Genomic DNA, 11,784 nt, shown 5'->3' with positions numbered 1-11,784 from the left:
AACACAAAATGTTCAGGAAAGAACATTGCACAACAGTTCAGTTCCTTGGTCATTTTGGATACTGATAATAGATTGAATCTAAAACTTAACAGACAAAACATATCCTTAAGGATATCACCTTCTGTCAAACGACTGTTTCCTACTTTTATGACTTTAGTATAATGCATTTGCACATTTCTAGTACTTCCTACTTTACCATCATTCAACAACAAACGTTCATTTCATGTCATAGAGTTTGTAGCCCCTATGTCTACTATCCAATAGACTGCATTATCTTTAACAAGAAAGCACTTACCATCCATATGTGCACTTGTCTCAGATGTGGAAGCCTTACTGAGCATGCTGAGTAGCATATTATATTGTTCCTGTATGATCATTGGTGTAGCATTATTGGTTTGATTATTTGCTGTGGTGATGACGACTTGATTACTTACACCAATCTCAGATTACAAAGTTTGCCTTTTGCTGATCTCAGATTGTAGAAAATGCCCATCAATCACATTAGCTCTAGCCTTGGACTTGAAACCTGCAGGATATCCAATTAATTTGTAGCAATTCTCCTTAAGGAGACCCCTCTTGTTGCAGTAACCACAGTGCATCAACTTAAAGCAACCATCCCTTGTGTGTCCTTTTCCATGACAATAGTCACAATCTACATTCCAATTTCTTTTCTGCTTAGGCACAGTATTTCTAGTTGTGAACAAGGCAGTCGACTCCATAGTTTCAGCTATAACATAGTTACTACCTGCCATAAGCTTTTGACTCTCATCCTGAGCAATCAAGGCATATGTTTAGTTCACATTAATCACCTTAGACTTCATTAGAATATAACTTCTTGTCTAATTATAGCCTTTATTTAGTCCAATTAAGAATTATAATAGCGCTGATATTGCAAGTGCATTGCAAGATCCTTTGATTTTTCATAGTCACATGAAGGAGGTGACATCATTGAATCATACTTATCCCATAAATCCTTCAACCTTGAATAGTATACTAATATAGATGATGTGCCTTGAGTTAAGGTGAAGATTTCCTTGTGAAGAGAATACATACGTGAGCCATTCATTTTATTGAATCTCTCCTACAATTTCTTCCAAACCAAAAGTGCAGTTGAACGAAATAGAATTCCATTTAACAATTCGTTGCTCACATTTTTAGTAAGCCATGAAATTACTGTTGCATTACATTGATCCCACAGATGTTCTAAAGCTAGTCCAAAAATATCCCTAGTGATTGTACCATCTATGAATCCCAACTTGTTCCTCCCTAGGAGTGCAACTCTCATTGCTCGATCCCACAGAGTATAATTCTCCATACCTACAAGCTGAATACCAACAGATAGAGACCCATGGGCATCAGAGGGATGAAGATATAGGGGATGATTACGGTCAATCACCACCAGAGCTCGAACAGAGGTTCCTAGATCAGATACATACTCAATCGTCATGAAAGACAGAAATTATACACAACAGAGTTGGTGAATTTGTAGATGTAGTGAAGAATCGTGAACATAATAAAAAATTAACAAGCAAATATAGGGTTTGCTGTAATTCAGATTAGGATTCAATTTTCACAAAAAATTATCGATGAATCTCTCGATCGTCTTCAATCCGCGAAGAACAATCCTTAGATATTATCGACGAGATGGCTATGATACCATGACAATATTCATTGAATTCCTAATCACCACTGAAATGAGAAAGAGCAGAAAATAGAGGAAGAGAGCACATGTAGACCTTGGAGAATTTTCTGTGTAGAATGAAAAAGTTAAGTACAAAATGAATGAGCTAGCTTCTATATATACAGTGTATAACTACCTTCTAATTAACTAATAGCTGTAGCCAACTGTACACCTATCCTACACTAACAATATAATTGGTAACTAACAACTAACTAACTTAGTTCAACTTACAAACTAATTACGGTTAGCTTCAGTGCACAGTAAGACATTTATCCTACTCCTTCACATCATGGTTCTATTTTGGATCATTTTTTTCTAAAGAGAAGAGATCTTTACACAAATAGTCAACATATTCAATGCTTATTTTTTTTAGCCATATTGTTTTCCCTCTTTCTAGCCATATTCATATATTATATATTCATTATACACAGTTATACACAAATAATACATAAATTATGCATAGAATATATCTCCACTAACTATTTTTAGTTTAAGAGGTTGGGTGAGCGAATGTTTGTGTTAATTCTTCAAAAGAAATCAAACCAAGTAAGTTAATTTTTCAAATATTGAAACCAAACCAATTAAGCCGATTTTTTATAAATTCGGTTTTTGTCGATTTTTTAATTTTTTTAGTTATTTATCGATTTTAAATAAATATGAGACATACACTATCAAATACATATTCCGGTGATTACATTTTCAACGTAACACTATCAAATCAATTGTTCTTTGAGAAATCTATTATTTATCAAGATATATTGATGATAATTGAATCAAATAGTGATGAATAATAATTTAAGAACTCAATTAAAAATATATTACTTTTAATATGAAATAGATTCTTGTACTTAGTAAAAGAAAACTATCGATCAAACTAGAATGTAAGGCAAAGAACTAGATTATTATAACAACAAAGAACTAGACTAAAAGTAACATGTACCATAAAATTTTAAAAACTTTATATAAAAATACACACACACACACACACACACATATATATATATATATATATATGTAATAATAAATTTTAAATAGCTACTTTTATAGTTGATTTGATTCGGTTTTTTCGGTCATCTTTTAAATTAAAACCACCAAATCAAATTTGATCGATTTTTAAAATTCAAAACCAAAGCCCAAAAAGTATCAATTTTTTTAGTCGATTTAGTTCGATTTTTCAGCTTTTATGAACACCCTACGTAAGAACACCGACGGTCTTCTGAAAATCTCATAAAATCAAATTATCGAGCCACTAATTTAGGCAAAATGCAAAAGTATTAGTTTCAGTAAATAAAAGAAGTACACGGACGGAAAATCATTTACGAGAAGCTAGAAAAATGCAGGGTTACAAAGAAAGACTAACACTAACAAGTTTAACTTTTTTTAATTAATTTATGTTCCGAACATGGTAAATTAGTATGATTTGATACATCTAATATACCCTTCTTGTATAAGGTTTTTCCATGGAAGTTGGTAATGACTTGAAAGTAGAATGAAAATAACAATATTATTTTTGGTAAAAAAGAAAATGGGAGGAATATTATGACAATTTGCAAACAATCTACAATTAATATTAATCTAGGAATATTATGTCATATAATATACTCCCAAATTACGTAATATTATTATAAATGTTTCATACCAGATTGATATATAGTAAAGTATTGAGCTTTTACGTAAATAAAAGGTAACCATCAAAAGAAAAAGAACATTGGAAAGCATCTTTGGCTTTATTATGGTAAGTCTTGATAATTCTTTTCTAACATATCTACATAATATCACAAAAATCTAAGAACATGGGTTACATAACAAACTAACTACTAAAAAAATAGTGGCTTACCAAATGTATATTTGTTTTTAATTTGGTAACACATTATCCGTTTATTCTTTTTCATAAATTTACAAAATCTTCAAATTATATATATTAAAAAGTATACCTATTTTTCTCCTTTTAAAGACTGTAAAAAAACTATAAGTAATAATCAGGGAAATGGTAAGAACTTGGTCGTGAAAATTCTAGACCATTTATTACGGTAGGTTGCGACCTAACGGAATTGGACACTATTTACTACAATTCATTAAATGGGTTTGCCTAATAATATGACCTACGTCTAACTTGTTTAATTCAACAAATGGATCCCACCTTTTTTTTTAAAAAAAAAGAAGAAGAAAGAGAATTCAATCGTTCCACTTGTGGCAATTTTTTTGAGCACTACATTTAACCAATTTTGTCAAACTTTTAAAAAAATTCTAGCTAGGGTCCCCTAAACCAACGTGGCTGCACTAGCACCATAGTCTCACCCAATTAACTTAAATAAAAAGTTTGAAAATTTTAAATAAAATAAATATAGTAAGAAAAAGCGAACTAGCACACAATAATTTACCATTGACAATAACTTTTATTGTTTCTGAGCTCTTAAACAAATTTTCGAGGGTGTTTTGGGAAAATCAAGACTACTAACCGGGATCGAAAAATCCCGGGATTACATCACACAAATCCCAGATCAATCATCAGGTCAAGTAATATAAAATTAGTCCAGATTAGCATCAATCATTAAAATAAGGTCCATGAATTTCAAGTTAGGGGTAGACTGGTCATTTCGTTATCCCCCGCTCTCCAAAACCCCACCACACTCAACGTATTTAATTTCTTTTTTTTACTTTTTACTCTTTGTTTTTTGTCTTAGAAAGAGTGAAAGGATTTCTGTGTAAGGGTCAAATCTTTTCATATATTATTCAATTCGGCATCGATTTTTAAATTTTTTTATAATTATAATATTTGAACTGTAAAAAATTATTTAACAAGTTAATTCGTAAAAGTGTTATGTAAAACGGAATTGAAGAAATAATATTTATTTTTAAAAATGGCTCTATTAATTTTAACAAGTGTAGGGAAGAGCCACTGAAATCCAAAATGGCTAAAAAGCAAAGGTGACCTACATGGGCCGGCTTTTAACTATATTTAGCTGGACAGACAAAAAACAACTTATTATCTTCGTCGTCGCTATCTGCAGCTGTAGCTAGTTTCGCTGCTTCTTTCTACTGATCAATCTTCCATTATTTATATACACAAAATACACCCTTCTTTTTATTTTTATTTTACCTATACCTACATATACATATACGTAAACCATTTTCAATTCACACAATTATTTAAAGTTTGTTACCATGAGTGAAACCAAAGTGACCCTTGTAGTTTTCTTGCAAGGAAAAACCATTTCTTGACAATAATAGAAGAGAAATTTGAAGATTCCATAGCTAAAAGAAGCAAAAGGGTGTTTTTTTTATATAAATATTTCTGGGTCTACCCTTTTTATTTATAAATTTCTTGTATTTTAAGAGGTGTGAGATTGACAGGCAGATCCCACCGAAATAAATTAATAAATTCACCACACCCCCCATCTTCATAAAAACCCCTCAGAATTCACCATCTTTTTTTTCTTCTATTATTCATCAGCTGTAATTGCTGCACAGAAGAGAAAAAGAAGAGGAGGAGGGGGTTAATAAGAAGAAGTACTAGTAGAAATATAGTAGCAGTACTCCTCTCTTTTCTTTTAGAAAAAAAAAAAAAAGATGCTAGGAGTTTCTGGAATAATAAGCAGTACTAATTCAGGAGGTGATGGAGCTGGCGGAGAAAATCCAGAAAGCGGCGGCGGAGCTGCTAGTGGAGGAAGTAGTGAAATAGCTCTAGGAGGTGGCGCAATTTCAATATCCGGTGGATTTTTGACAGAAGAAGATAGAGCAATAAGAAATATGGAAGAAGGAGAGAGGAATTCAGGTGGCGGAAATAGATGGCCAAGACAAGAAACAATAGCTTTGCTGAAAATAAGGTCGGAGATGGACGTTGTTTTTCGAGATTCTAGTCTTAAAGGTCCCTTGTGGGAAGAAGTTTCCAGGTACTATAATTACTAAAATTAAATCATTTGCTGTTACTTTCTTTATTGCTACTTCTTCTCTCATTCTCAACATCATCATCAGTTTCATGATGCACTGAATTGATGGAAACAGAATCTTTTTTTCTTCCTCTTTTTGGGAAAAAAAATAATTTAAAGAATGAGTAGTATTTATTTTTGGGAAATGAAAAGATAGATCTATGGATCAGAATTCTATTGAATTATTGCTTTTTGATTAAAAGGGTCATTGTTTTTTCAGTTCATTTCACTACAATACAGCAAATTTGAGGGAATTCAGATTCCCTCCGGGTTTTGGGCCAAATTCGGTTTTGCTTTTTTTGGCGTTTTTCTCTGCCAATTCCCAGCAAGAAATTTTGGATACCAATCTATCTTTTATGAGAATTCCAGTTCTATGAACTACTACCTTCTCTCCTTCCTCTCAAATTCAGCAAATAAGATTGATTGGTAATCAAAATCTTATATAAGTAAAAGCAAGATTTATGTTGCACCATGATTTTATTCTCTTAATTCTCCATTGGAGAAAAAATGTGCTTAATTCTGTAGTGTTCCAATAAATTCTTTCCACCTTCTGTTGTCTCTTTCAGTAACATTGTTTAAAAACTCTTCAATTACCTTAATCTTGATTAGTGATTTCTTAATCTTCATGTTTATTTTATGTAGTAAATAGTACTAGTACTACATCGAAATTTGTTTTATTGATGAATTCAATTATGAAGGGATTAAAAAATTGGAGTTTGGTTTTCTTTATTGTACTTGAGTGTTTAATTTACGATTTTCTCTAATACTAATTTTCATCTTTTTGTTTCATTTGCCAACTGCTCAGGAAAATGGCAGACCTCGGTTTCCATCGAAGTGCCAAGAAATGTAAAGAGAAATTCGAGAATGTTTACAAGTATCATAAGAGAACCAAAGATGGTCGAGCTTCTAAAGCAGATGGAAAAACTTATCGTTTCTTTGAACAATTAGAAGCTCTTGAAAACAACCCTTCTTCTCATCATTCTTTATTGCCACCGGCAATGACTTCTTCTCGTCCCCCACCACCTCCTTTGGAAGCAACTCCTATAAATATGGCCATGCCAATGCCATCTGGAAATGCTAATACCATAAATCTTCAACTCCCAACTTCACAACAAGGTACTACTACTGTTACTGTTTCATCAGCGCCACCAAATAATAGTAATATTTTAGTATCTTGTCATCAAAATACAACCTCTCACCAAAATATTCCGTTAAGCTCTTCCATGGCACCATCATCACAACCATCGCCACAACCAGCTAATAATCCCATAAATAATCTTCAAGCAAATACAAATTTTCCATCCCATCAGAATATTTCAGCAATGTCGTATTCGACTTCTTCATCTACTTCGTCGGACGAGGATATACAAAGGCGGCATAAGAAGAAGAGGAAATGGAAGGATTTTTTTGAGAGGTTGATGAAGGATGTGATTGACAAGCAAGAGGATTTGCAAAGAAGGTTTTTGGAGACATTAGAGAAACGGGAGCGTGACCGGACGGTACGAGAAGAAGCTTGGAGAGTACAAGAAGTGGCAAGAATGAATAGGGAACATGATCTTTTAGTCCAAGAAAGATCAATGGCAGCAGCTAAAGATGCAGCTGTTATTTCATTCTTGCAAAAGATAACCGAACAGCAAAACATCCAAATTCCAAGTAACATCAATGTTGCTCCTCCCTCAGCACAAGTACAAATACAATTGCCCAAAAATCCACCACCTCCACCAACGCGTTCACAAGTACTGCAGCAACAAACACAATCAACCATTCTAGTATCACCAGCGCCACCTCAACAATCACCCGCAACACCAGCTCCAATATCATTACCAGTGACGATACCAGCTGCAGTACCAGCACAGTCACTGCCACTAACACCGCCAGTACCAGCTAAGAACGTGGAATTAACACCAAAAAGTGATAATGGGGGTGAGGGTTATACTCCGGCAAGCTCTTCAAGGTGGCCTAAAGCAGAAGTTGAAGCGTTGATTAAGCTTCGAACACAGCTAGATGTTAAGTACCAAGAAAACGGACCAAAAGGGCCGCTCTGGGAGGAGATATCAGCTGGAATGAAGAAACTTGGATACAACAGGAATGCCAAGAGATGCAAAGAGAAATGGGAGAACATCAATAAGTACTTCAAGAAAGTAAAGGAAAGTAACAAGAAGAGACCAGAAGATTCCAAGACTTGCCCTTATTTCCACCAACTCGACGCATTGTACAAGGAGAAAGCTAAGAACGAAACTTCATCTTCTTCATTCAGTAATCCATCAGCAAGTGGGTTTGCATTAAACCCCGAAAACAACCCAATGATGCCGATCATGGCTCGTCCAGAACAACAATGGCCGCTTCCGCCACATCATCAACAACACCATGAAAGTACCCGAATGGATCACGACCACGAGAGTGATAACATGGATCAAGACGAGGACGAGGAGGACGAGGAAGACGAGGATGAGGAAAATGCGTATGAGATAGTGGCAAACAAACAACAATCATCAATGGCAGCAGCCAACACAGCAACCACCACCACAGCTACTGCTACAACGACAGTTTGAGCGAGCTTAGCACAGATCTCAAAGGGAGAAAGAGAAGAGAAGTGATGTGGGGGCAAAAAGAGCGGAATTTTTAAAAAATGTGGGTAAGTGACTGAACATTGGGAATAGCAAGTGGGTCAACAGATTCTTGCAGGAAAGTGTCAGATTGGATCAGATCTCAGAAAATTCCGGTTGGTATGAGAAGACGGTCACTCTGAAAAATAGCTCATTTGGAGGAAAAGGTGAACAAATTGACACATCATTTAGACTTCATTTCATTTTTTTTTTATTGAAACTCTTTTTTTTTTCCCTTTAATTTTGAGTTGGGGATGTTGGTAACGGGGTATAGTGTAGTTTTTGGTGGTATAAGCTTATTTGCACTTCCATTGTTTATTTATTAATTATCAAAATAAAGTTTATTGAGGGATGGGGAGGGAAAAGAAAAAGAGACATAAAGGGAGAGTTTTAAAGGAATAAAATGAAGGGATAAAGTCTGTAATTTTTTTTACATCTTTTTTCTTTTATATATTTCCTTTTTGTTCATGGGTGTAAATGTGAGAAATAGTTAAGTAGAATTACATTCTTATTCTCTTTTTTCATTAAATCTTTTGTTGTATTTCCCATGTGCCAAAAGGCTTAGATCTTTTAATTTTTTTTCCTTAAAAAATAGTTACTCAATTCATCTTATTGAATTCTTTGATAATCTTGTAGAATGTATTGAAGATTAAATTTTTTCGTCTTCCATCAAAACAAGCACATACAGAAAAATTCATGTACACCAACTTGTGAGGCAACATTTCACCCCAAGTTGCAAAAACAGTTACTAGTAAATTTTTGTACTTTGATTCCCTGATAGAACAAAAGAAGAAAGAGGAATAAACATAACAAATGGGTCCTTGTTGCACATGATATCTAGTAAATGTTAGTATTATTTTTTCAATTTTTTTTAGAACTTGTTCTCTTTTTTTTTTCTTTTGTCTTTTTGTATTATTTCTACAACTATCACATCTCTGATCATTTATTTAAATAGTTTCTTTTTTACTCTTACACAAAAGATCATTGAGTAGAAGTCATCGGAACTAATTCTCATGATCAATGATGTATAAGTTTGGACCAATGGTTTTTTTTAAAAAAATCTTTCCCTAGTGTAAATCGGTTCGATAAGGACTGGAGTATGTTAGAAAGTATCTTGTATATGAGTTTAAGTTATATATGTGAATAATGTAAAAAAATATTATACAGTTTAATATTTATAAGATAATTATATGTAAGTTTTTTATGATAAATATATTTATTTTTTAACCTAATGAAATAATAATTATAAATTTAATATAGCAGATTAAAAATACACCGATAGCATAAAATAACTTTAAGTTCGTAAGATAAATTCTTCAATATAAGAAAAATGGGGCCTCAAGCAATAATAATGCAGCAATAGTATATAGCTACCTATGGAGTGGGGGTCATAGAAACTAGAAAGAAGAGGTTCGAAAAACTTCAAATCATTATAAGTGAAATGTGCATTATTTTCATTCAAGTGTTGACTTTCACATAGCCCACAAAATATAATGGTTATTCATGTAAAGAAAGAAATAAAGAAAGAATAATGATGATATGGATGGTGTAAAAAAAAGAAGAAGATAATTATTGATAAGTAGTGTAGCTAGCTAGTTTATGGAGATGCCTTTTGTTCCTCTTCTCACATGATGTGTAGGGTTAAAGGTATATAGTAGTTTATATATTCCTACTTTCTTGTTTCACTATTTGTTTTTAGTAGTACTCGTTTCAATCCAGTTAAGCATTGTTACAAAAATCCATATCTCAATGATCATATATCTTGCCAATCTACAACTTAACAAAAGAAAATTAGGTATAACTTGCAATTTCTTAGTAAGGCAAATCAATAACCTATAACGAAAATAAAGATCCTCCCTGCAGATAAAATTATGTTTATTTTATTCGTATAATACTTATACGACTTTCTAATGTCAAGAAATAAACATGGTGACCACTCCTATCAAGTTTGAAAGTCTGGGTCTAACGAATGCAAGAGATATGTAAAATAGTGAAATGAGTCGTATGACTGAATGAAAAATAACATAAATCATAATATAACTAGGACAATTATCGAGTTTCTAATATTACGTACCATTCGGAGTTTCCTTTCCTAAATTATTCCACAAACGACATCCTTTAGAAAATAGGAAGCCCTAGAAAGATACATTCAACAGCAATCTCTTGAACTATCATTTGATATGATGTCCAATAACTATGTAATTTCAACAAATAATTCCTACCACAGCTTGTATTTGTATTTGTGACAAAGAGAATTACGATGAATAAGAGCTATATATTCTTTTAAATTTAATTTATCTATTAACAAGCTTTTAAATAATATGGTCATACAACTTGATATGTCCTTATTTTATACTCTCGGGATAGAAAAAAAATGTGGATGTGCCCTCCAAAAATCTTATGTATTACTAATTGAAATGTGTAAGATCAAGTTTAGTACAAATATAGAACTCAAAATTGATACTCTCCTTAACCACCCCCTCCTCCCCTCACCCCAATTAATCCATTTTGTGCAGTGGGTCCAGAAAATGGGTGTTCAAGATGAATAGTAATATATGACGACAAAAATAAATTAATTCTTCTACTATATATTAAACAGTTAACGGTAGTAAAGCAGGGAGTAGTACAACTAGTAAGGTAAAATGATAAGTATTCTTTCATTCTTAATTGGGTATCTTATTCGAGTCCTGAGTATGCAATTATATTTGTTAGAAAATAGTATTTTATCCCAATATAAAATTTTTATAATACAAATTCAAATTTAATCGAACCACAATATGAATATGAGATATAAGATGTTAAAAACACAACAAAAAAAGAAAGAAGTAAAACAGGAAATAGTAATAGTAATAGTATTAGTAATAGTAGTAGTGTTAAAAGAAGAGCACGTGAGAAAGGGGCACACATGCAAAGAGCTGACAACAGCAGAAGCTATTGTTGCTTTCATATTTAAGCCACTTAAGTCTTATCTTCTCCTTTTTTTTGAACTTATCTCACACACTCTCTCATCATATCTAAACCTTCAATACAGTTTTACTAACAATTCCTTTCTGGACAAAATGAATGAAACTTCTAAAGTATAATTTCTCTCTCTAAGAAATTACCAACTCATATCTCTATTTATTTTAATTACTTGTCAGAAAGTCCTAATGTAGTACTAACTCCCCGTTTTATATTTTAATTTAACCTATTTTTTTTTAGTCCATTCCAAAAAGAATGATCCCTTTCTAAATTTGGAAATAATTTTACTTAAACTTACAATTCTAACCTTAATGAGAAGCTTGTATAAGCACATAAATACTCTGGCCCCTTTTTGAATTGTTTAGGATCACAAATTTTAAAAGTCTTTATTTTTTCTTCAACTCCGTTCCCCAATCAAACAAGTTCACATAAATTAGAACGGACGTCGTAGTAATCAGTTTTCTTGGGACCCACATGCCCCACCACACTCCAAAGGAATCTGATCTATTCGGAGTTAATAATTAAAAGACAGCAAGGCATTGTTGTAAGTACATTCACTCATATTTTTCTTTCAAAAATATTTCTCTATCTAACAATTCCACAATTT

General features: G+C 32.7%; 1 protein-coding gene across 1 annotated transcript; it reads left to right on the top strand.

Moving 5' to 3' along the window:
- The first annotated feature begins 4,666 nt into the window (after positions 1-4,666).
- Positions 4,667-8,745, top strand: LOC107763888 (trihelix transcription factor DF1-like). Its single transcript, XM_016582397.2, has 2 exons — positions 4,667-5,574; positions 6,416-8,745. Exons 1-2 carry the CDS (start codon positions 5,252-5,254, stop codon positions 8,160-8,162), a joined length of 2,070 nt encoding a protein of 689 aa, XP_016437883.1. The 5' UTR covers positions 4,667-5,251; the 3' UTR covers positions 8,163-8,745.
- The last annotated feature ends 3,039 nt before the right edge of the window (positions 8,746-11,784 follow it).

The sequence above is a fragment of the Nicotiana tabacum genome, chromosome 12 (assembly GCF_000715075.1).
Source record: "Nicotiana tabacum cultivar K326 chromosome 12, ASM71507v2, whole genome shotgun sequence".
Classification (NCBI taxonomy): Eukaryota; Viridiplantae; Streptophyta; class Magnoliopsida; order Solanales; family Solanaceae; genus Nicotiana; species Nicotiana tabacum.
Note: the sequence above shows the minus strand (reverse complement) of the source record. Positions and strands in the feature narration are given on the sequence as shown.